A 25,509-nucleotide genomic window follows, 5' to 3' on the forward strand; every position below is an offset into this window, starting at 1 on the left:
GCATAGTTATCGTTATCGCCATGGTTTGCAGGAAGCATCAGGCTGTACAGGCTCAGAATACGTCGCTACGTTGCTCTCATTTTGGATTGAGGGACACAATTATTTCACAATTATTAACCTTTGCCTGTGATCAGAGCAATTGTCTCCATCTTGACCGCCATCATCATCACCATCATAGCGATCATCATCACCGTCTCTGTGTCATCTTTGTTCTCTCAGTTCGCGCCTCTCTCTAACCATCTGCCGAGGACGGACAGACAGAGAGAGATTGACAGTTGTAAAAAAAAATAGAGCCACCAATGGAATCAGAGGTGGAAGAATAATGAATTACCTGTCATCCTCTTATCCACCGTTCACTTGGCTAGATCGGCAGCATCTGTTTGCCTGCTCTCTCTTGAACTTATCGCAAGGACGGAAATCTGCCAATATCTGTCCCCGGAGTCTAAACCACGGACAAATATGAATCCCACTCAGCCCCCGAAGCGTCTGTCTCTCAGTTTGACACAAAATTCGATTTAAGATCCTCTCATCTGCAGCAGTTGTGTGGACCTTGTGTGGGTTTATATGTCATTGTATTGGTGTTTTGCACATAACCCAGTGAGCCTTGCACTGCTCTATTGCGTTTTGGAAACTAGCCATTCTACTCAAAAACGTGTCTGTTCAGCTCACAGACTTCATTCACGCTCCTTGTTTGCTTGTTTTGGCTCATCATCATCATCATTATCATGTGACTTGCCGATATCATCTTGACATGACAACCGGCGCTTCATAACCGCAGTTATTCCTTCCTCTGACATGTTCGCCCCGTGTTTATGGTTCCAAAATGAAGCCCTGGTCTTCCTGTCATAGAGTTCGACAATAACAGCTGCTGTCATCATCATCATCATCATTATCATCATCATCATTCTGTTTTCTTATTGTGAATAGTCACATCATATCTTCGTCATTATGGCTGATAATCTCATTACCTTCTCCACTTTGTGGCCTATTCAATCATTACGTCCACATGATTATGGTCTACGATGCTTCTCACCTGCTCCATTAAGCTCATTCTCTGGACCCAATCGTTAACAATCTGTCACACTGTCCAGTTCCGCATCCATCTCACCATAATGACAGCAGCTATTCTTTCCCTCGCTGTTTTTCGTCATCTGCTTGTCCTTGAAAACTCTCCGGTGACCTTTGAACTCCCCTCGTTTCTCCAGGGATCAGGCCCGTAACCCACCTCTACTTGTCAGAGGTGACGTCGGACTCGGTGGCGGTGGCGTGGAGCTCCCCGGCGCCACCTGCCGACCTCTTCATCCTGAGCTACAGCTCTGCCGACGGCACCGACACCTCTAAGGTGACGCTGGATGGCTCCAAGACGAGGTCGATGGTCCAGGGTCTCCTGCCGTCCACGCCGTACACCATCAGTCTAATCACAATACAGGGGGACCTTACCTCTGAACCTATTACAGCGTCACTCACTACAGGTGAGCTGCTGCTGGGATTCATGGAAAGGTGTGATGACAGCAAGGTTGTGGCACCGTTGTAATGAATTTCATATCAGACCAGATTAATGACATTTATGAAAGGGTGAAAGGAAGATGCTGCAGGAAGACGCACCTGGATGCATAAAGAAATACAAAATCCACATTGAAAGAGGGGCGGGGAAAGGGTGGAGAGCAGGGAAGGAAGGATTTATGGGCTCGAGCGATAGAGTGGAAAAATGAACAGGCTGAATAGAAGGGTGCAAGAAAATACAAAGTGATTTTAAAATTTAAATATGTAGTTGTGAAAATGCACTGCACGAGCAATTCATCTGCAGAAAAATGAACTTTTTAATTTGGCAGTTGCCTCAGAGGGTTTCTTTCCTTTGCCAGACTTGAAGAAAGCAGCACCAACAATCACTGAGGATTGCTTCAAAGATGTGATCTGACTGTATACGAGTATGTAGTCGAGCCATAAAGTGGGAGTGTCGCGTTTGAAGCCCCGGTGTGTCATAACAGGTCAAATTGTTTCCCTACATCATGCGGCTTCATGACTGTGTCGGTTATTTGAGTGTTGGAGGTTAAACAAATGTTCTATTTCGCACTGTGAGACAGTCAAACAGGGAGTAAAGCCAGTCAGATCAATGACTCAGTGTTATTTTATTTGTATTTTGAAGTCAAGCACACAGTAGCATCTGGGGACGTCATAAAAACTGCTGACAAAAGGCTCAGACAGAGAGAGGAAGACAGAGAAGCGATGAAAGGAAGGAGAGGAAGAGGGCTGCAATGTGAGAGGAGACAACGCTTTGCAAAATAACCATCTATTATTTGGTTTAACAATGCTCTCCACGTTTCCTTTGGTGCAGGGAAGAGGTGGCAGCTTTATGACCTACCCGAGGTAAATAGAACGAAGGAGGAAGAAAGGGAAGTTTTGTTAAGTTTGTGGCAGAAAAGGGAAAGAAACTCATCAGAGGAGAGAGAACAGGAGACAGCTGATATGAGAAATATAGAAAAGAGGACTGTCAACATTTAAACAATACAAATCTTATCTGGGCACCAGTAGCAGAGACACCGGGATGATGATGTCATCTGATTTCTGCACCCCATTCTACCCCACCCCTCTCTCTTTTTCTCTCTCCCTCTCTCCCTCTCTCTCTCTCTCTCTCTTTCTCTGCAAATTTCAAGGGTGCAATCCAGTGGGGATATTGCAACACATCATACAGTATTTATCCCACCTGTCCTTAGACGTGCTCATGTTAGGTGTCCGGCTTTGATCTCACCATTCTGAATATCGGTGCAGATTGGCGCCTGCACCCCGGGGTGCCTCGTGTCAAACGCTGCTCTGCTTTAAGGTCGAATTTTACAAATGACCTGCAATCACAGTGCACATATTGAATACGTGTTGAGTGTTGCAATGATGAAACAGTCAATTTTAGAAGAGTATTGAAGAAGATAACGATTTAAAACATATGAGAAGAGGTGCAAGGAGCTGGACTTTGCACTTCTTGTCTGTTTTGAATCACTTGTATTGATTTTCTTCACACACAAAAAACAAGCTGCCAGTGACATTATGCACTGTAAAATTTATTCAAGACATTACAGCTGAACTCCATGTTTCTGTGGTTTTGATGATTAATCCAGTTCATGATTTGTTTCTATTATGTTTTGCCATCACCTACAGCAGCCAAAGCAAACATAATTAGTAACATTTTGAAATGCTGTGGAATGAAATTCTAGTAGAACACACTCCAGCAGGAGTTAAAAGTTGCCCTTCTGTTTGTGAGTAAAATTCATTATTTTCTTGAGAAGATGCTGCACAATAGAAGAATAGATAGTTTGCAATGGCCACCTGCCTCACACTGTATTCATAAAATGAGATGGAGGCGATTTCCGTCCCTCTCTCTCTCTTTCTCTCTCTCTCTCCCCCCTAATAGCTCAGAACCTGCCATCCTTTTAATTGTTTGCTCACATTGTTTTCCCCGTAACCTTTTCCGTGGCAGCTCGATGCTCTCAGGGGACACATAAAACAAATTGTCAGCGGGGGGGAAATCTCCTCTGAGTAAGCCCCGCTCCACCACAATGCTAATGCCTCCCATTGTGTTCTTTTAGCTGAATCCGGCTTGCTTTACTTTTTTCTTTCCCAAATTTACATAGAAAAAGCCCCGCCTGTGCTTTCACCGAGCAAGGACAGGTCTGTTGGTGTAAACGTAATGAACAGAGGATTAAAATGGACCAAAACAAGGGCATTGATTCTCTTTGGTTCTTATGTAAATTCCTGAAGTTAGTCATTAGTCCGCCACATAACAGACGCACTTCTAGGATTAACCCCTTTCTACCCGCTTTTAAAGGCATGGACCCGCCCAAAGAGGTGACCGTGTCCGATGTGACTGAGGACGCCGTGACCATCGCTTGGATCAAACCACTGGCTCCATTTGACTACTACAAGCTGTCCTACCAGTCAGCCAGAGGTAACGTAACGTGGACAACCTGTGTTATATTATGACAAAGAGTGTATTGCATCAGCAGGCACAGGCACACACACACACTCGCTTTGTTCCTCGTTACAGACAGATGAACATGTGGTGCTCCAGATCTCTGATGGTAGATACACTTTGCACCGGGGCGCCATGTCAAAATCAGATCTTCTTCTCAGCACACTACAAACGCCTCTGAATACACTTGATTAATTATGAAATATCATCTGTGAAATGTAATTGAAATTTTAATCAGCATCCTGTAGAGATGAACTCATAAGTCAGTGATGCAGGACGCGAAGCAGCTGCCTGTTCAGGATGACAATTTAATAAAAGACAAGCGGGGAGGACACAGGGGGGCAGTTTGAGCAGCGTCTCCCTCTGGTGTCTCCTCCAGGTCGAGTGGACAGCGTGGTGATTGACAGCGATGTGACCAACTACACCCTGTCCAGTCTGTTTCCCGCCACGGAGTACGAGATCAGCATCAACGCTGTCAGAGGCAGCCGGGAGAGCAAAGCAGTCAGGACCTCCGTCTTCACAGGTAGGAAGCGTGGGAGATAGAATACAATACAATAGAATAGACAAACACTTTAGTAGCCTAAAGAGAAAGAAACAACCGTTATACACTTTGTTTTCTGGATGCTACACATTTTTGCCAAGGTTTCGTCAAAATCTGTTCTATTTGTTGAGCAATCCTGCGAACAATAAACAAAGAAAGGAACAAAGGCGGGTGGGATGGTGGGGAAACATTAAGTCTAACAAAGTGCACAGCCATTAGTTTGGGTGCAGAGGAAGCGAGTCGTCTTCTGTTATTGTCAGATTCACTCTCTGGCTGCACATTGAAACTGGTGACTACATTAACTTTAGTGGAAATTACACCCTGCAACAACTGGCACCCATTTCCCAGATGTATAGAGTAATCTTGTTTATCTACGGTGCCGTTCTCTTCGCGTGTGAAAGGAAATGGGATGTGTCCCCTAACCTTCAACTGCGTCGTCTGAAATGTCTTTGTATTGAGTGGGAGGCAAAGGGACAAGCATTGAAAATGACTGAAGAAATCCTTTTGATTCGCGGGACCTTCAGATTTCTTACGACAATAACATCCGCACGCAGAGGGATAAGTGCTTAAAAAGAGCACCCCACACACACACACACGCACACACAAACAAAGATGGATATGCACACAACTGAGAAACATAAATGGCAGAGCTGAGATTGCAGGGAGGTGCGATCTCTGCAGCTTCAACAGATGAGACATTCATTGCCTGACCCTGTAATTGGTAACCTCCTCCCAGCTCCGTCTCACTCTCCTCTATCTTCTTTGCTCCTCTCTCGTTCACTCTCTCTCGCTCGGCCCGTTCTCCTCTCGCCTCTCTCTCTCTCTCTTTCCCCTCGTTTCCCTCCGATCCTTTTTCTCTGCGTATCCCTTCTCAGCTCCTTCTTTGATCTTTCTGTCCTCTTTCCATATCTACTTGTTTTTCGTCTCCCCACTTTCTCTCTGTCTCCCATTTACTTTCTCCGAGTCTCGTGCACACACAGTCAGATAGGCAGACATGTGGCACACCTACTATAGCTCTGATATGGGAGAATTGCACTAACCTAAGATTAACCCTCCCTGTCTCTCTCGCTCTCTCACTGCATAATGCATAATGTGTGTGTGTGTGTGTGTGTGTGTGTGTGTGTGTGTGTGTGTGTGTGTGTGTGTGTGTGTGTGTGTGTGTGTGTGTGTGTGTGTGTGTGTGTGTGTGTGTGTGTGTGTGTGTGTGTGTGTGTGTGTGTGTGTGTGTTAGACGAGGCTCAAGGAGAGGACAGTATTGGAGAAGCGAGAAGAGGAGAAGGGAAACCAGAGTTCAGATTCACCAACACGTAGCAGCAGACAGACAAAAAGCTAAAAAGCACAGACACACACACACACACACACACACACACACACACACAGACACACACACACACACACTTATCTGTTATGAGAAACAGTCCCAGTGTATGCACAGCGAACGCAGCCATTGGGACTGTAATAGCTTTGAACAGAACAGAATTCCAAACTCAAAGCTTGTCGGAAACGATAAACAACATTTCCTCCCAACGCGTAATGTCCAACCAGAGACGTTTTATTACCGCGTTCGGCAACAGCAGTATACAAACAAGGGATTTTGGAGGAGTAATCAAACATTGTTGGGGGCGTGGGGGTGGAGTATGTAATGATTTGAAAATAGTTGCCACTTACTTTAGTTCCGTAATCAGTTATTGTCAAGGGGGCCGCAGAGGCAGTGAACCGCGTTTCATGGGGGCCGGCACTGCGAGCGCTGCCAATCCAAGATGAATTTGGGGAGGCTGACACTAAATGGACGACGGCGAGGCCCCGTTTACAGGCTTATGACGGTGCTCATTAAAAAAAATGTCATGCCCCCTGGTAATGCATCATTCTTTTACCAGAAGCGGAGTTTGGAGAAAGATCATTAAAATCAATCTTCCTTGTGTTATTTCCATGAGAAATGAAAGAGGGAAGGAAAGAACAGAAAGCACAAAGAGACAGATTAAAGTCACAAGTTTGACCCCAAAAACCTGTTAGAGATGCATTGCGACCTTATGAGACAATATTTCACTCTAAGCAAGTACAACTGCCACATTTTCTGTTTATTTCTCTCTTTGCAGAACAGTACAAACCCTACACAAGCAACAATAAGTAAAAAATATATAGAAATGTTTTTTTTATTCTCTTCAATGTGGTTTGTGAAGTCAAACGTAAAATGCTAAATAAATAAACCGTGTAAGACAGTCGTCCTTGGACTGCGCGCCAAAGCCTTTGTGTTTTGTTTTTTGGAGCAATTTTGCTTAACAAACGAGCAACACACAGTCGCCGTTAAGAGGTTTCCCCGTAGCTCACATGAAAGGGGAACACAGATGTTGCAGCAAGGTGGAAAACAGTGCCGTCTCCGCCGTAATGAGACGGGACGCAGAGACAGAGCAGCGAGTACAATGTAGCAGCGTGTCTGACTAACCGCTCTGTCTGCTGCTGTCTGCTCTACATAATGTTACTGATTACGGTCTTAAACTAACATCATGCTTATCACCCTCGTCACTTCCCTTTTTGGTGGCGGGGATTGTGAATAATTTGGTGATTTGATGAAAACCATTTGCAGAGTCCTGTTGTGTTTTTGTGAATGTTGTTCGGCGGAAGATTAGAAATGCATACAGGTTCAACTGGGAAGTGCAATTTATCAAACTGTCTCTAATATGAGAGAATCAACATGAGATATATGGTTGTTGGTCCAAAATAGTGTCGCTTTTAGACGTGCTGCAATAAAAAGACAAAGACTCTGAATCTGTTTTTTATTATATATCCATCTTGCACATCCAATAAAGTTATGAGATTTCCATTATTGCACAGGTGTTAGCAGATACATACAACAAAAAGATTATATCAGCCAAATACAAACCAATAAGCCTATGGAGAGAAGCGATCATATTATTACTGGACCTTTTCTCGCTGTATTCTATCTCCATTGCCAATTGCTGAACCTCCATTAAATTCAATTAAACCTTTTTTGCAAATTAAAGTAATGATTTTAATCAGGTTTGCTTATCTGCCCCCTTGATAAGAAAGACTGAACGGTCTCGACGGAGAGCTAATGAGCCCATTTTATTTAGAAATTCAGATAAGGACCGAGCCTTATTAATTACCTCACCTGGGCAGAGCCGTTTCGGGATCCTGCATTCTGCCGCCACATCCTGTGCTGTGCCCAAAATAGCTTGCCTGAGGAGAAATTGGGGTTGAAACACTGAGGTTAAAGGTATAATTAAATTCAAACTCTATTTTGGCATGTCCACCAGCCTGAGAGTGAGATGAGGACGAGGGTGGGCGAAGGCGTAAACTCGGGAGGATGTTGGACTGCATAATATCTCTTTGATGTGTGGATTAAAGAAACAGTGGTCATAATTAATCAGAATGAATCCAGTATTTTTCTCTGTGGCTTTAAATAATTATGACTCTGTGGTGTGACACTGAGGTGTGAAATAATTGTTTTTTTTTCATGGAGGTAGCTCAGATCTATACTTTCCTTTGTGGCAGCTTTGCAACTGAAACACACTTGAGTTTGTGTAAAGTGCCAAAACATTTTGAAAGAGTGCAATGGTGATCCAAGAAAGCCGTTAATAATTCTGTCACCTCGGCCATCATTTGTGCCCAAGCTTTCAGTGCATCAAGAAACGTGGAAAATTTGAGAAATTCTTTCAAATCCATGGACATTTTGTTGAACATGAGTTTGAACCTTTTCATAATTTTCTTTCACCGCTCACCGATTGAGAATTCAGCAGCCAGGAGATTATGTCTGAGACCTGATCAGGTTCAGGTGGTGCTTAACTGTTGAGGAATGCTATAAATATCTCAATCATCCCTGGAATGAAAGCAACTCATTGGTCTCTTGAAAAGTAATTGAATTGAAATTGCTTTGTGTTTATCAGAATTATAATTTCGCTTTCGTTTTCTGTCTTGTCATTTTAGCGATGGACATGCCAGCTGAGTTGACCGCTCTCAACATCACGCCACAGGGAGCTCTGCTGAGGTGGAGTCCTCCTCTGTCCACCGTTGATAACTACGTGCTGACCCTCACACACAACCAGGGTGAGTGGTCGTAACTGCCATTAATTTGATGATGAAGGTAGATAGATGGATGAGGAGAAGGCACTGAATACAATTCCAATGCAGATGGCACTTGCAGCTTGCCATCATCATCCGGAGAGCGATAGATTGTCCGCAGACAAAGAGGGAAGATTGGGCCTTGATAAATAGCTTGATGGCTCACCTGCTGACATCAAAACCACAGCGTAGACGGCAATTTGGATAATGAGAACCCATGTTGATGCAAGGTGTAAATGCAGCCTTTGATGCCTGGATTTCTCTAACGTAAGGCTTGATCCCAGACGTTTGCAACAATGCCTGCTTGGACCTTGGAGCTATAATAATACGAGCAGATACGCGTGGCGTCATTTGGATGCAGCGTGCGCACACATGAACGCCGTCAAGGTTTTCTCATTATGAAGAGCCATTTGTGTGATGATGTCCTCTGAGGCATCGCAGAACATATTGTCTTAGTATTTCAGAGAGAGTTCATCTGGGTTGATTGAACTGCTACGGCTCGGCACAAACATTAGTTATTACACCACATGGGGTGTTAATACAACTTGTGTTTTCGCCGTCTGACAGCCTTATCCAGATAGGTAAAAGACAGCTGTAATCTTTGGCTCTTTACTGTCAGTTTGTAATGTGCTCCCCTGAACCAAGCGGATGTCTGCCAAGTCAGGTAGGTCCATGTGAAAATACATCTTACATTTACTTGTCAGGCATTTAAAGTCCAGCCCCAGTCATTAGCTGCAGGGCTACTGTAAAGGAATAATGTAAAGCAGCATCCATAAACACCAAAGGAATTCATAATGAGAGCTCACCTTGTATTGGCAGCTGTTACCCATTGCAGTAAATCATTTTATAAACCTGCAGGTGAAATATTCAACAGCACTTGATCTCAACTGTCATGATCTCTCCAACTTTAATAAATCTAAAAAAGAAGTTGTGGAAAGCATATTTCTAACTTGACACACTTGACTGTACGGACTAAGCGATGCCTGACGTTATCCAAAGAAATCCGTATTACTCAGCTCCTGAAGCGAGTGTGTAAATTACATCCTGATTGACTGGGTTGCAGCCAGAAGCGTCTCACACTCACACACACACACACACACACACACACATACACACACACACACACACACACACATAGAGAAAATATCCAAATGCCGGTCACATAATTGGAAACCAGCCCTGGCCAGTGAGTGGAGAGCTGCAGTGGAAGTCGTGGGGGGGGAAATTCCCTGGAGTGTCAACATTTCTAACCAAGGTCAATAAAACAAATCACTCAGTGTCTTGCATCACAATGTGGACTTTTGATGGGCAAACAGCGCTGCCCACATAAACTCCAAACCATCACCGTATCAGTCAATCATGCTTCTTATGAAAATAGATTATAACTATGTCATGACACAATTTCATCACAACTGATGAAGCCATACCCAACATTATCCAGATAATGACCATCGGCCATTGTGTAATTTTCACACACTTGACAGGTCAGCTGACAGCACTCAACAGACAGTCGGGACCCAGCCTCAGGGAACATTGGCTGACCGATGCACCACTCACCATTATCAACACAAATTAAAACCCAACAAGGTCACACCAGCCATGCACTGATACTACTGTTATCATTAAATGTCCTTTCTGTCATGAACTATAATGTTTCATGCTCAATGTCTTATATCTAGTCTTGCATTATTAAAAGCTTTACCTCTTGCGTTATATTCGATTATGGATCAATATCATATATCATCAATTTTTCAGTCTGGCACTTATGGAAGAGGCAGTTAGATGAAACCAATAGTCAGCCTTGCATTTGAACTATATTACAGTGCATTAACTTGTATGGTATATTGGATGCAACATGATTTTACACTTTAGCAGTCCAGTAGCATTTACAGTAATCGTTAAAAGCCCATTTTCACACCATTACATACTTTTAGTCCCTTGGCTTGTGAGATGAACCCCAGGGTTTCACGGAACACTGCCAGCTTTGAGGTTCTGATCCCTCAAGACACGATTCAGTGTGTAACCTATTCACACAAAGAAACAGAAGATGAGTGGGCTGGCGCTAATGAAGTGTAAACACTGAAAGTTGCATATAAATTCTTTCTTTCTCCCAGTGGCTGCTGATACTTTCCTGGTGGAAGGCAACAAGCAGGAGCACCAGCTGTCCGACCTCAAGCCAAGCACCACCTACTCTGTGGCTCTCTATGCTACAAAGGGACCCCTGACCAGTGGCACCGTCATCACCACCCTCCAAACGCGTACGTATCATTGTTATTCAGCTTGTGTGTGTGTGTGTTTGTGTGCAGTGAGCTGCTTTCGTTTGCGTCACGCTTGGTTGCGGGCATATACACGCGCAGGACGCCCTGCTCTCCCGTGTTTGTGTGTGTTCTCGCTCTAGCTCTGTAGGTTGTCCCACACTGAAAGACATCCATTTTTAATGTTGGCAATACTCCTGCCTTTGTCACTTTACCATGGATGGAATGATGAGACTCTCTGTGTGTAGTGTGCATGTAGAGATATGTGATTCTTTATGCCTGTTACAAACTTCATAATTACACAAAACCCTTATGGATCAGGTGCTTTTACCCATACTGTGATGGGGACTAAAGCTGTGAACCAGGTGTTAAACTTTGCCTGTTAAACCTCTGTGTTCATCCCTTCTCAGTGGACACACCGAGAGGAAAGGGAAGCGTGCAGGAAGTGTTCCAGTTTAGCCGAATTACAGCTCTGTAAACTTTGTTTTGCAGAGTTCTTGAGAAAGGAAAGAACTTTTCCGTCAGCAGAGGAGTTCATATCCCCTAAGGAGAAGCAGGCGAGAGAGCTACCTGTCCTGCAGTGCAGCAGAGGCGAACTGCTCAAAGCAGAAACAAACTCTGACAACGCACGAGAGCCGAGCTGCACAGACTTTACTTCAAGACACAAGGGGGTGGCTGAAGTGAATTTAGGTGCACCTACAGCCATGTCAATGCTGTATGTGTATGCTCATAGTAACCCATATAACGACAGACGTTCTGGATTCTAAACAGGAAACAGATGCTTTGCCTGGTATTTTATGTGTCACAATCCTTCTCCCGAGACCAAATGGAAAAAAAAGAAACAAGCTTTTCTGTCCTGGTTGCAGATAACACGCTGGAATAAAAAAGAACTGTGAAATCGCTGTGATGTTGGTAACAGCACACGAGTAAAGACGGCAAGATCTGTGTCTGGTAATTACTTGCCAGAACAAATGTGCTTTTTTATTTCTAATTTCTATTTCTAATAGACGGGCAATAAATGGTTCTTGAGGCTGGTGGAGCTTTTATTGGTAATTGTGAAATAGTGAATAGCAATGCTTGGTTGATGCTCACTGTAGAATGACTACTTGACATACTGTAGTTGTTGATACTATAGTCTAATTAGCACTACTTACTCCGGTTGATGTTTACACCTCCAAAGTACTGAGAATTACATGTTATTAGGTGATCTACTAGGCAGCTGAACACGATATTATAGAGCTTTTTTCGAGACTGTACAAATTGTATTCCTGAACTGTTTGTGTGTGTGTGTGAGTGAGTGTCTCTATGATTTACTGTACACCATACACTCCTGTTTACGGCTACAAACAGTCACTACAAGAGACTTAAGAGACAAAGCCTAAGGACAACATATCACAAGTTTTACCACATTTAATGAAGTAACTAAAATTTACTAAGGAACAGGCTGTGTGTTTGTGTTTGTGTGTGTGTGTGTGTGTGTGTGTGTGTGTGTGTGTGTGTGTGTGTGTGTGTGTGTGTGTGTGTGTGTGTGTGTGTGTGTGTGTGTGTGTGTGTGTGTGTGTGTGTGTGTGTGTGTGTGTGTAAATAAAAAGCATAAATCCCATCAGTACCCTTTTATTATGTTGCATTGTTATGATGAAAATAATTCTAAAAAGTGGGGCTGACTCTCAGAGTTGTGTAAGCAGAGTGTTTAGCAAAAGTGCTTTGAATCGCAGCAGCTTGTCGTTCGTTCTTAGTTTTGATCATTCAGTGATCGTACTCAGAGTTCAAATCTAAAATATGACAACATTCAGCGACATCAAAGCATGAATATTTTTTACAGCACACTTTTCCAAATAGAATTAACACCGACTTCCAAGTGGTAATTACCCTTCAAGTAAACAAACAGGAGACTGTGATTGCTCTTTAACTGCTCTGTTCAGTTTCCTGGCTTTATTTAAGGTTTTGTTTCATGGCATGTGTGTTTGTGTATGTGTGTGAAGAAGAAAATAGGAGAAACTGCCCAGATAGTAATTTAAGTGTGATTTGAAAGCATTTTTCATACTACACTAATCTGTGGTTTAGCGTTTAAGCATCACATGACAGCATCACACTGTCTGCTGCTTGAACAAAAATAATTTTAAACATTTCAAAATGTATGTAAGATAAGAATAAGAACTCTAATAACACTATATCCATAAAAATTCAGATAGATTTGTTGTGTTTTCTCCTTTTCGTCTGACCTTCACTGGCTCGACGGTGAGAATGCATCTGGAAGGTCTTTTCTGACCTGCATCTGACACCAAAATATCATACTTCTCTCTCACTCTTGTATGAATATGGCCGCACAGCTGTAACTTCACGCTCCATAAACCTACCCCGGCCCCCTAACCATCGCCATAACCCTGAAAAACGCATTAACTTTTTGGGAAAATGCAGGCTGGAAATGTCCTGGGCGATTTTCCTATCTATGACGTTGCCTTGCTCATCTGCCTGGAGTGCAAAGTTCTTCCTTACGCAGTCTAATGTTTTTCTTATCAAGTAACTTTTGCAGCCCTTCTAGGCTGACTACTCGCCATGTTGTGTTCTGCTCTGTGTGTGTGTGTGCGTGTGTGTGTGTTCAGTACTACAAACTCACTATGGAAAACCACATACTGTTTAACTTTCTTTCAGTTTTGGTCCAGACATGCTATCAGTCATCCACTGCTGCAATTCATTCTCAACACTGTTGTTTACAAATGAGTTCCAACTGCAGCCGCAGGAAATTTAATCCAGAAGAGTCAATTTAGCTCTTTGTTATTTGTACATTGCAGTTTCTTGAACTGCTGAATGAGCTTTTCTGCACTAACTGCCCCATTAGCCTGTTGTTGTTGTTGTTGTCATTGTTGTTGAGACCGGGATGGTGGGATTGGAAGTAACTTGCCGAAACCCCACAATCTCCTGAAGGGCGGCTGGTGCATAAATCCACAAAACATCTGACACATCCCAGCGACATAGTCACTCTCACCTGCTCCACTTTCCTCACCCACACAGATCGGGCACTCGGCCAGCAGTTTGATCATTTTCTGCCTCTGCTTGTGTTTTATTCCTCTCTCTCAGTATCCCCTTGTGACTGTGAATAGGATCCTACGTAACTGAAGGATGCCGTTTGAACAGTAGTTGAAGGGTAGTTGTTAATTGCTTTCGAACAGACAGAGAAGCGACGCTGTGATGGGGTTTCTTTTGTCGGCTCTCGAGCTGAGAGTCGTTACCTGGCCTCCCGAGTTCAACACACTATGAGCGATGTTTAAGCTTTAAGGCTGGAAAATAAAGGATTTAGCTTTGGGTGACTCCAAAAGCCTGCAGGCTGCTGCACCTGCTCTTTTTTTTTAGCTCCGAACACGTCTGAGGCCGCTCTCTATGAAGTGCTGGCGTGTTGTTGAAGCAACGGAAAGCCTTGCTGTGGGCAGCTTTGGTTGAGTTGAGCTCTGGCAGACAGTTGATTTCAGCACTACAGAGGCACAGGCTCAGTCGTTTCAGGCCATGCAGGCGTTTTTTATATCCATGTAAAGACTTCTCTGCGCAGATCTCTTTATTTTTCACTGTGCACTGCTGAAATGGACACGAATCATTCAAATGCAAACCAGTTAAAGAGCTTGAGACTTTAACTAGACTACATTTATATTACTTTAAAAGGCCTCAGTGTGCTTCTGAAGATCGAGTTTGTATGATCTGGTTTTGCCTGCCATTACAGAAAGGAGTTGTTGTTCACAGAAGTCAGCTTATTCTGTCTTTCTAACCTCATGCTTATTTACTTTATAACAGCATCCACTTTCACTTCTCCAAGCCAAAATTGCACAAAAATCTCATTTGTCTGCTGTTATTTTAATAATCACTATAATACCACTAATAACAAGTGTCTGTGTGCGTGTGTGTGTGTGTGTGTGTGTGAGCGAGCGTGAGCGTGTTTGGTCAGCCAGTGGGTTAACGAGATTTTAGATGAAGCCAGGCCTGTTCATCTCTTATTATTCGTGCCTCCGTGTCTGAAGATTAGGAGGACACCTGCTCACACGGCCGGCTTGTTTGGCGGCCGAAAATGGGGGGGAATAATAGAGAGAGAGAACAAAATGAGACCCAAGAACACATATTACATGGGAGAGAAATGGAAAATGGACATAACGAGGGTTGGTGGTGTCACTCCTTTGCTGTGTAGTGAGTCTCCACTCCACTCCTTCCTCTCTTCTTCTACGGTGTCGCCACGCACGCACGCACATAACGCAACAGCTGCGTCAATCACTAAAGAGTGGGTGACGAAAACAAAAGATAAACTTGCTTCAGTCTTTGCCACTTGTCTTTGGTGAGTTAGAGTGACAGCTCGTCAGATAAGGTGTACAAAGGATGATGAGGGCAGAGGAGTGGAAGAGAGAAATACAAACAAAAACGGAGATAAGAGGAAGAGCAAAGAGGAAGAAAATTAGCGGTTGCCGTGGCGGCTGCAGGAAACAATGGAGAAATGAGCCGAGGTCAGTGACGAAGAGGAGGAGATTGGCGTGTCATTCCAGGCCTCCGTATAAGCTGCAGTATGCTGCTTTTATCTTCGAGCGCACTCGCTCAGCCTCTCACCCTCACACTCTCTCTCCTGCCTCTATTTTCTCTCTCTTTCTCTTTATCGCCCCCCTTGTCTCTCTCTCTCCCTATCCTTTTCTCTCAATCCCCCCGTCACACTTTGTGGGTCTGCCTATCACTGCGTATAAGAGAAGGCACCACACATCCTCAGGGAGGTTATCAAGGCACGTACAGGCTGTTAATTACCGAGCTGTCATTGATATTTCAATATGTACACACACGCGCACACAGAGACACACACACACACATACACACAACTCACACAGCGGGGCTGAATTGAAAAGAAAACGTGTGGAGTAGATTAGGATTTTCCTCAGCAGTGTGTTTGGCTTCAGTTTAGGGGCAGATGTTAAACTCCTTGTGTAAACGATTTTTGGGTCCTCCAATTTCCGTGCAAAGCAATGGTACCAGGTTCTGATACCAGACGGAGCAGAACAGAACAGACGGACAGATATCTCATATATCGGTGTCTCGGCTACATTTGCATCAAATACCGTTTGGTGACTGGCTAACAATGTGTCTTAGAGTTATGATGTAATATTGATAAAGTCATTCCCTAACACAGTCAATTTTCTTCAGATCATCCACATGTAAGATGAGGTTTCGGCACGTCAGCGCTCCTGCTTCCCGATGGGGGATCAGATATTGACTTGAATAGGGTGATGTAATGTCGAGCAACTGAGTGCGAGTCTCATTTTAATGTGCTTCAAGCGCCGACAAAGGAATGATAAATCAGGCCTTGTTTAAAGCTACGCAAGCTGAGACACACGTGGATGGCGTGTGTTCATGTGGAGGGCTTGGCTTTGCTGCTCAAGGTCTGGGTCATGATTCACAGCTCTCCTATCGATCCTGCAGACAGAAGAGATTTCTCTTTTCATGCACCTTCATTATTGTGAATAAGATTTAGAAATACCTGCTTGGACTATTTGGGCTCAAATTGCAAATTCCTTCTCCGTCTGGGTAGTGGTAAAAAAGAGAAAAGAGAGATTCGACTTTAACGATGGTCTTCAGCCCTCCCGGTATAAACTGTTGGCTTCTTAGCGTCCATCTTGTTTATTTACTGTCAGCTGAGGCGGTGGAGATTTCACTTTCATTGCTGTCTTTACTTCCGATGCCTCTAAAGACCTGGAAGCCAAAGAGCTGTCAGAGCTTCCCCCTCGCCAGGTCTTTGACTTCCACTCTGTGCTGGTTGAAGCTTGATACACACGTCTCTCTGCCCCAACAGAGGCTGGTTGAATTTGAAATGGACAATAAGTAACAAGGATAGAAAATGAATCTTTTAGTGGGTGAACCAATCAATGGGCTCCATAGGGGCATCATGAGTGTCCTTTGTTCCATTTGTGCCTCTCCGGCTGTGATGTATGTTGTTAATGAAATATCCACATTCTCTCTCTTCCTGCTAGCCATGGACGCCCCCGTGAACCTGACAGCCAGTGAGGTGAATCATCGCAGCGCTCTCATTTCCTGGCAACCACCAATCGCCGACATCGACAACTACATGCTCACCTACAAGTCCGCTGACGGCAGCCGCAAGGTATGGAGGCTACACACACACACACACACACACACGCCATGCCAACACAACACAAACAAACACCTACATATAGATAGTGACACTCTTATCTCTCAGCTCTGCCTCTTGTCTGTCTCTCTCTCTCTCTCTCACACACACATACACACATAGCGATAGAGACCTACACAATGTAAATGTCATATCCGTTTCTGTGTACGCCAACATCTTATCTGCAGACAGCACGTGTTTCCATATGCTATATCCTGCAGGGGTGACATGTCTCAGGAAGATGAAGTGCAGGAGAATATGATATTTCCCCTCACCTGGAAATAAAAATCTATTTTCTAGATGTTGTTACATTTCTGCAAAGTAGTAAATGTTGTCAGTTTAATCAACTTTAAATCCCCGAGTTGCTCAGGAAAACAAAATAAATGCAGAATTCGAGGGAGACAAGTTTGTAATGATATATTTCAATCGTGTAATGCTTTAAGGTGAATCACCCAGACACAAACACTACACACAGACATACACACACACACACACACACACACTGGAGACCAGCACAGTGAAATTGCCTGTCCGATAGAAATATTACTTTAATGTGCCTCAGTAGAGATATTGTTTATTTTGATTAAAGCTCTGATTCGGTTGAGTGATGGCAATGAAGCCTATTAGTAAAAATCTATGTGGAACAGCAACATGGCTGCTAATGAATTGAGTGGAGCGATTTTGCACAGCGCTTTGCAAAAAGACATTTCTCTCTCAATGGCAATTAGGCCTCACACACAGAAGCCAACGCACACACAGCCATGCTGATGAAGCAAAGCTCCACCCCTCTCTCTCTCTCTCTCTCTCTCTCTCTCTCTCTCTCTCTCTCTCTCTCTCTCTCTCTCTCTCTCTCTCTCTGCTGTTTGTCCATCGGGTGTCACCCATGCACAGAGAATGCAACATCAACATTCTCCCTGAAAATCGTCATTTTCACTTTCTCAATTCTCTCCATCACACATTTTTGTCTCCTTCCCCCCTCTTCTAAGACATTGATTGGCAAGAAAGACATCCTCACTATGTTTTATTTTTGTTTGTTTTAACACAAATAACTGTTTTCCGATTCTGTATGGTTTATTCCACTTTTCCCCATGTGTTGCACTAAATCATTTGTTTATTCAATACTGATTAATTCCATACTTCCTGTCTGTTAGTTCGGTATAAAGAGATAATAATCACACTTTGTGGGAATATATTGCAGTGATTAGCCCTTACATTATTGTTAAACAGTGTTCGTCTTCACAAAAAAGTTTTGAAAAACAAGACAATCAATTTCCTTCCTCTTGTTATTGCTTTTTTAATGGCCTCATTTTTAATAAAGCATCAAGCACTCGAGTTTGTTTACATTTCATTCGGCTCTCCCTTTCCCCTAAACTGAACTGCCTCAAAGACAACAGCGCTCCACTCAGGCTGGATAAGCCACAGAAAAGAAGTGTTGCTTTATGACATTTCCTAACTGGTGGCTCCACTTGAGGCGGAAAATATGCGGCGGCGTTGCCTCGGCTGTGATGAGCCCGTTAGCGAGCCCCTTCACTCAGCTTCCCCTCTCACAGAGATAATGGACCTCTATAATTGACACAAAGACGCACTGAGATTAATCTCTTATCTGATTAACATTTACTTAATTGCGTGTGAATGCACGTATCGGTGTTCGTGATGTGCATTCGTGGTGTGATAGCATCTCAACATTCACACACACACACAAGCACAGATACTGCATATCCAGCCGCCCAGCCACACCTATGCAAGGAATTCTGAGCACAGGCGCAGACCTTTGTATCATCTTTGATGAGACAGGACTCTCTTGCTTTGAATAAAATTCTTATGTTGACCCTGAAAACCCCAGTGGGAAAATGTCAGACACATGGAGACAGGGAGTCACCATTTACCAGCTGCTCCCCTGCATAATTCACACAGACACATTGCCTGACAGTGTGTGATATTCTTCCGAAATGGCTAAATATTTCATTTTTGCTTGTTCATATTTTATGTGTATCCAGGCGAACTATCCACAACACACACACACACACACAAAATATACAGTGTGTATGTCCATACGGAGAGATACACACTTGCCTCTACAACTTAGGGTTTTTGAGTTCCGCCTCACTCCCATCAGTTGAGTGTGCTGCCAGTGGAGTGAAAAAGCTTTTTATCAGAACAAAGCAAATCAACTGTGCTGTCATGCCTTTTCTCACCAAAAATAGAAACTTCCTGAATGCTTAGCAGCAACCAATGAGGCCCTTTCATCTCTTTTCTGTCAGCGTTCCATCCTCTTCTTCTCCCCCAGATCCCTCCACCTTCTCCTCTCTAAAGGCCTCAGTCAATCACACCAAGACACCAAGATGAATTCATGAATGCAGTGAACTCAAGCAAAACACTACATTCTGAACATTAGGTACACTGGAGTAGGTTTTAGGATAGTCCAGCCCAATAGGGGGCCACAGCATGATCAGGAGACAGAGGAGAGAAATGACCTCTCGCTTGACCTACTAGCCAAGAGATATGTGGGCAAATCACATCCACATGAGGTATAACAAGTAGAAAAGACAAAAGGACCCCAAAAGAACTTCCCTCACACCGTCTTTTTACCCTGAAAGTCATTTGTCTTCCTCGATTTAATGTGACGTGATGTATTTCATCCATTCCCATTCAATGAAACCCTCCTATATGTTGCTAAATGGATAATATGTTGATGATGGAGCACAGAGAGAATAGGAATGATCTTCACGAGCAGCTTTAAGGCGTTTCAGTTGCTGTAGACTAGGAGCTCAAATGAAAGTTTTATCAGTGACTAATGTAATTTATTTTATTCCCCTACAGCTAAATCTAAATTAACCCTATTAAATTTCTACCATGAGGGAAGTTTCTGTGGATTTGTAACAGGGGTGTGCATGTGTGTATGTGTCCGTGTGTTTGCCAGGAGCTGATCCTGGATGCAGAAGACACGTGGATTCGCCTGGAGGGACTGGCCGAGACGACGGAGTACACTGTAAAGCTCCAGGCTGCGAGAGGACTCGACACCAGCGCTGTCGTCTCCACTACCTTCACAACAGGTACAGTACACACACACATATACACACACACAAGTTTAGAAAGCCCTTCTAACGGGAGTTTTTTGGCCTTTTACCTCGCACCTTTTTTCAGATTTCAGTCAAAATTAGAAGCAAATATCAATCATTTTAACAGATTGTCGGGTGTCGGGCAAAGCTGTGTAGGATTTGTTGTGTAACACGCACAGGTGTTCAGGAGCCATTTATTGTCAAGGTCTGTCAGTAGAGTCTGCATTAAACTTTACAAGGTGAGTCATGTGAAAGCGCAAAGCGGAGAAAGAAGCGGTAAATCACAGCGTCTGCTTCTCTGTAGGGAGTCGTCTCTTCGCCACTCCTCAGAATTGTGCCCAGCACCTTTTGAATGGCGAGACGCTGAGCGGCGCTTATACCATTTACGTGAATCGAGACCCCAGCCAGGGCGTGCAGGTCTACTGTGACATGACTACGGACGAGGGCGGCTGGATCGTAAGTGATTCTGATCACACACCTTCTTCAGAAGCACGGGATTTAGATTTATGGCAGGGAGAAATATGATGTGATAAAATATGATATCTCTTTCGTTTAGGTGTTCCAGCGTCGTCAGAATGGCCTGACTGACTTCTCCAGGAAGTGGAGTGACTACAGGGTCGGATTTGGGAACCTGGAGGATGAATTCTGGCTCGGTAAGACTCTTAACTCTCGCAAAATCAATTCAAAAGGGAAAGAAACGGGATACTGGGAAGGTCGTAAATCTTATCTGACCCACTAGCTCACAGGCCGGGAGCTTATTTCTTGTATATCCTTAAGAATAGAGGCACAAACTGAGTTCCTAAGTGGTAACACAGAGAAGTTTCACATCCAGGCTTACGCTCCAGCTACCCCCATTATCGGGCTGGACACTAACCATTACGCCATTGATCCAGTCAGTCATGTGGCGAGCGGTGCTGTACTTAATTTAGTGCGACACGCCTAAACAGCTGCTGGCGGTGGGAACGTAAGAAATGTCTCCCCGTCTCACCCATTGGAACCAAGGAGCACTCTCTCTCTCTCTCTCTCTCCCCCTCTCCCTCTCTCCCTCTCTCTCTCTAGCCTCCATTCATCTCTGTATGTATTTACTTCAATAGTTTGTGGTTGTTTTCTTGACGGTAAGCAGGTGGAATTATATCTTTCATCGGTTACAAAATATCTGTTCGGGCTGAAGGGCGACCGCATTTCGCAGGTCAATCAGTATCAAGTTGATACTGAATGATTAGTAGGGGAATTACACACACTGCGTTTCACAGGTAAGCACATGTTTAGAGTGGCCTTGTTAGTATTCTTCACAGGAGCCCAGACACGCTCGGCTGTACTTCATTATTCTCCTCCTCCTCCTCCTCCTCCTTCTTCTTCTTCTTGTTTATCTTCTCTAACTTCACCATCTTTTTATCAAGAAACTTTATTTCAGAATGTACGACTGTATATGTATATATATATATTTTCTCAAACCCCAACAACTACTCACACTCAGGACACCATAGCAACCAGCACCAGTGCTTTACAGTCTGATATTGTGCTGCAACCTTCAACCCATTTCGCGCAATCAATGTCCCAGTTTTACCTGTTTGTCTGCACTCCACTGACATGACTGAAGTTGATTTAAGGGGTGCAGTCAACATGACCCCATTGCTTTCTGTTTGTTCTCCTCTGACATGTTTATGGAGCGGGGAGATGTTTCCGATATGGCGTTCAGGCATCACAGCCTTTCTTTCACTTTGAAATGTGCCACAGCCTTTTTAGCTCATCTCATCTTTCACCACTTGACTTCACAAAGTCTATCTAAATCATTATTGGAAGCCCTGGAAGCTCATCTCTCCCTGAAATGACTTAGTAATTGTGTTTGGCCTCATTCTGATTTTAAATATAAAACAACTGAACATCCTTCGCCGTTATGATGGACTGCAAAATCTCATTATGAAGCAATAATTATATTCATTAGAAAATGTGCAAATGAGACGCGTTTCTTCAAGGGCCAGTTTTTGTGTTATTGTTTTGATGTGGGTGATTAAAAGAGAATATTATATGAATATTTCATTTGAGGAAATCGAGGCTGCGAGAAAAAATGTTTTATTAGAGAAATGAAAGACGCCGGAGGGGAGCAGGGGTTATGACATCATATTATCACCACATTATAACATGTCTGACCACATTTGGGAGCAGCATCACCATATGAGCGGTTGAAAGCTTCAATGGAACCCCCACAAAGCTGCTATCAGAAATGTGCTGATGCGGTGTCGATGAGTTTGATTGAGGTTTCATGATATACACAGCAACGGTTGATGCTGTATAACGCTGTGATGTATGTACGAAGTATGTAAACAGAACAGGAAGGCGGTCAGCGCAGGGCTATTGTACACGTCCACACAAAGCATTCCTGTAATTCTGTACACTCCCACTGTGTGTTATGACAGAGCTGTACACATTGTGTGCCAAATGTGGGACAGAAGTCTCTCAAATTCCTCCTTGTTGTGTCTCTTCCTCTCCCGTCCTCTTCCGTCCAGTTCCATCCTGTGCTGTGATTACTTTTCCTTGGCGGTCGCAATCACCTTCACGCAAAAAACTAAACATCGCCGTCGCACAGACTGACTCCGACTTTATTGCCGTTTCAAAGCGTTTGACCTCTGCCCCTCTTTACGCAGATTTAGGTGGCTGTTGTAACCCTGGAGAGCCATTACAGAAAACATTTAGCTAATCACCGGCCCTACACGCAGAACGGTGATATATAGTACAGTAAGGAACCATCAACAGTGATATTAAACCCACTCGCACTGAAAAGAAGAGGCACTTAACTGGCCAGCAGTAAAGAATATGGAAATTAAGCTTTCATTATTATCTGTTACAGTTTGAAAATGGCTGTTTTTATTGCTGCTCTCGGGCAATCCATTCTATCTACTCACTGACCTTAACCTGCTTTATTCAGAACGCCATGGCAGCTTGATGATATAATAACACGGAGGAACCGACGTGGCCGCGTGTGATATAATGATCGCTCTCTCATCCGCTCTTCTTAATCCCCCTCCTCTTTGTTTCGGTGTAAGCGTGGGAGAAAGGCGGTAATAAAGTGTGTGGCCCCGTTGTATAATAGGAGAGGAGAGCAGTGCTGCGGACAAATGCACGTTTAATCCCCACATCTTTAATAGAACAGCCTGATTGCATAAAGATACTTGATTATTAACGCGTGATGATTTGCTGATGCAGTGATATCACACGAAGGAGCTTTGACCTGAAGTGCCAGTGAGGTTTGAACGTGATTTGATCTGCTTTCCTCTCGCATATTGCAACAGCATTTCGTTCCTCCGCTCTCCTCGATTTCTCCTCCCGCTGATCTTTATCCTCACAGGCAGGAGCGTTTTGCCCAGTCTCAGGGACGTGTGAAGAGGTAAAGCAGGCGAGAACGCACCCTTCCAAATGGATGTTTGTCCCTAATCTGATGGCCGAGGCACTTCCCCGATCGCTCAGCTCGGCGGGAGTTCTTATCGCCGCCACGTACGCCTGCGTTCCAAACGACCCTCGCAGCTGCTGCCTCGGAGATAGAGGGCGAAGCCGCATATCTCAGAAAGCTGTGACATGTGGCATTTTTACAGCAGGGGAGGGGGGGGTAGTGTGTGTCCAGCGCCTCTCTCTCCACGGTGCCAATCACATCCTTGCGACCTGCTTGCAAAGATGCCTGATGCACTGCTTGTCAGGATGGAAACCTTTAACTCAAAAAGCAGCAGGAGGGAACATGGCATCACGTACAGATGGAGCCGGAAGCATGGAGTGACACGTTGGGAGTTTAACATGTCTCGCTGAAGTGTTATGTAGTGGCCAGAGTGGTGCAATTACGCTGCCAACACAACCATCAAGTGATTACAAAGAGTCCACACCTCAGCCAAGTACCCTGTCTTTGCCAATATAAAACCAGATGTTCACTATCATTCCCATGAAAGATGGAAAGATGTAAACCGCAAATTCATTGCAGCTGTCATCTTCCTCTGGAATCTATATCAGTAACAGTTGAAATTGTGCCAAAAACCATCAAAACAGCTCAGTGTGTATCATCCCACTGCTACACATGAGTGGGAGTTCTACTTGTAATTGAGTTGAGATGTACTTATCTTGTAAAACTGCAATTCCCTGAATCTGAAGCCTCATCTGCCTCCAAATCTCTGACCCAAGATCCAAAACATGTTTGTGTCTATGGTAAAAATATAAATATAGAGCCTGCCGATTGATTTTAAAAGGCATTTATGTTGATTTATTTATATTAGTTGTATTAGAATGTGTTTTATTGAACTGTCTCTGTCACACAGCAGTGGTCCTCAATGGCTGTTGTGTTTCTATCTGACTCATTCTCCTGAAGATGAGGCGTGATCAGATGGTCACATGGTAGTTTGCATTTTCTCCCTCACCCACATCACATTTTCTTGCATCCCACCAGCATCCATGTCTCATTTCTGAGCTGTTGCATCAAAGAAATCACATTTTTTGGCAGCGATATAATGAATCCCAGAGTGATTCAACTTTCACTCAATCCCACATGTTGTTGTTGTTGTTGCCGTCTCTCCTTCAGGTCTCGACAACATTCAGAGGATTGCTGCTCAGGGCCGTTACGAGCTGAGGATTGACATGAGGGACGGACAGGAATCGGTCTACGCCAGCTACGACAAATTCTCCATCGGCGACACCAGGAACCTGTACAAGCTGAGGATAGGAGAGTACAACGGCACCGCCGGTAGGTGCCTGGATACGTTTCGACGCCTCTCACAACTGTAAACATCCCGTCACCTCCTGTTTTTTTGATTTCCGCATTTTCTTACCTCGCTGCAAGAAATTCTATAAAAACGTCACTTTGAGAAATGACCAGTTACTACATTGTCAACAGTTGTTCTCCGGTGCTGTACACACCTCCAGCCCCCCTATCTTGTCTCTGCCTCAGTTACTCCTCCGCATCTCCTCGTCCTCCCGCTCTCCAAGTGCCTCTCAGTCTGTCAACGTGAGCGTATGTGAGAATTAGCTGTCATCTCCTCATGTTTATAATTACATTTTCCATCTCTCTTCCTCCCTCCCTCCTTACCAACATATTCAGTGAACCTGCCACACAAGTCTTTCTTTTTTTTCCTTCTTCATTCTATCTCTCCTCCTTCCATATGTGCCTCCATCTTTCTCTGCCCGCCTCGTCGCCTACGTCCCCTTGTTCAACTCGGCCATATGTCGGCGTTGCAAGATGTCCTCTGACGTCCGTAACCGTCCCCTCTCTCTCTCTCTCTCTCTCTCTCTCCCCCCCCCAGGTGACTCCCTGAGCTACCATCAGGGTCGGCCCTTCTCCACCAAAGACAGAGACAACGACATCGCCGTCACAAACTGTGCCTTGTCTTATAAAGGAGCCTGGTGGTACAAGAACTGCCACCGGGCCAATCTCAACGGCAAATACGGCGAATCCAGACACAGTCAGGTCAGTCGAGCCCCGTCGATGAACCTGA

At 44.2% G+C, this 25,509-nt stretch overlaps 1 protein-coding gene across 1 annotated transcript in view; it reads left to right on the forward strand.

The window, feature by feature from the left end:
- tnr (tenascin R (restrictin, janusin)) overlaps positions 1 to 25,509 on the forward strand; it is a 46,870-nt gene that overhangs the window by 20,438 nt on the left and 923 nt on the right. Inside the window, exons 17-26 of the mRNA XM_076144884.1 lie at positions 3,818 to 3,937; positions 4,341 to 4,484; positions 8,448 to 8,567; positions 10,697 to 10,840; positions 16,825 to 16,955; positions 19,903 to 20,035; positions 20,346 to 20,497; positions 20,598 to 20,694; positions 24,600 to 24,761; positions 25,318 to 25,481. Of these exons, the coding sequence (XP_076000999.1) occupies positions 3,818 to 3,937; positions 4,341 to 4,484; positions 8,448 to 8,567; positions 10,697 to 10,840; positions 16,825 to 16,955; positions 19,903 to 20,035; positions 20,346 to 20,497; positions 20,598 to 20,694; positions 24,600 to 24,761; positions 25,318 to 25,481 (1,367 nt within the window). The remainder of the gene's footprint in view (positions 1 to 3,817; positions 3,938 to 4,340; positions 4,485 to 8,447; positions 8,568 to 10,696; positions 10,841 to 16,824; positions 16,956 to 19,902; positions 20,036 to 20,345; positions 20,498 to 20,597; positions 20,695 to 24,599; positions 24,762 to 25,317; positions 25,482 to 25,509) is intronic.

This window comes from Genypterus blacodes, unplaced genomic scaffold (assembly GCF_046128005.1).
Source record: "Genypterus blacodes isolate CSIRO-AG114 ecotype Tasmania unplaced genomic scaffold, CSIRO-AGI_Gbla_v1 ptg000029l_1, whole genome shotgun sequence".
Classification (NCBI taxonomy): domain Eukaryota; kingdom Metazoa; phylum Chordata; class Actinopteri; order Ophidiiformes; family Ophidiidae; genus Genypterus; species Genypterus blacodes.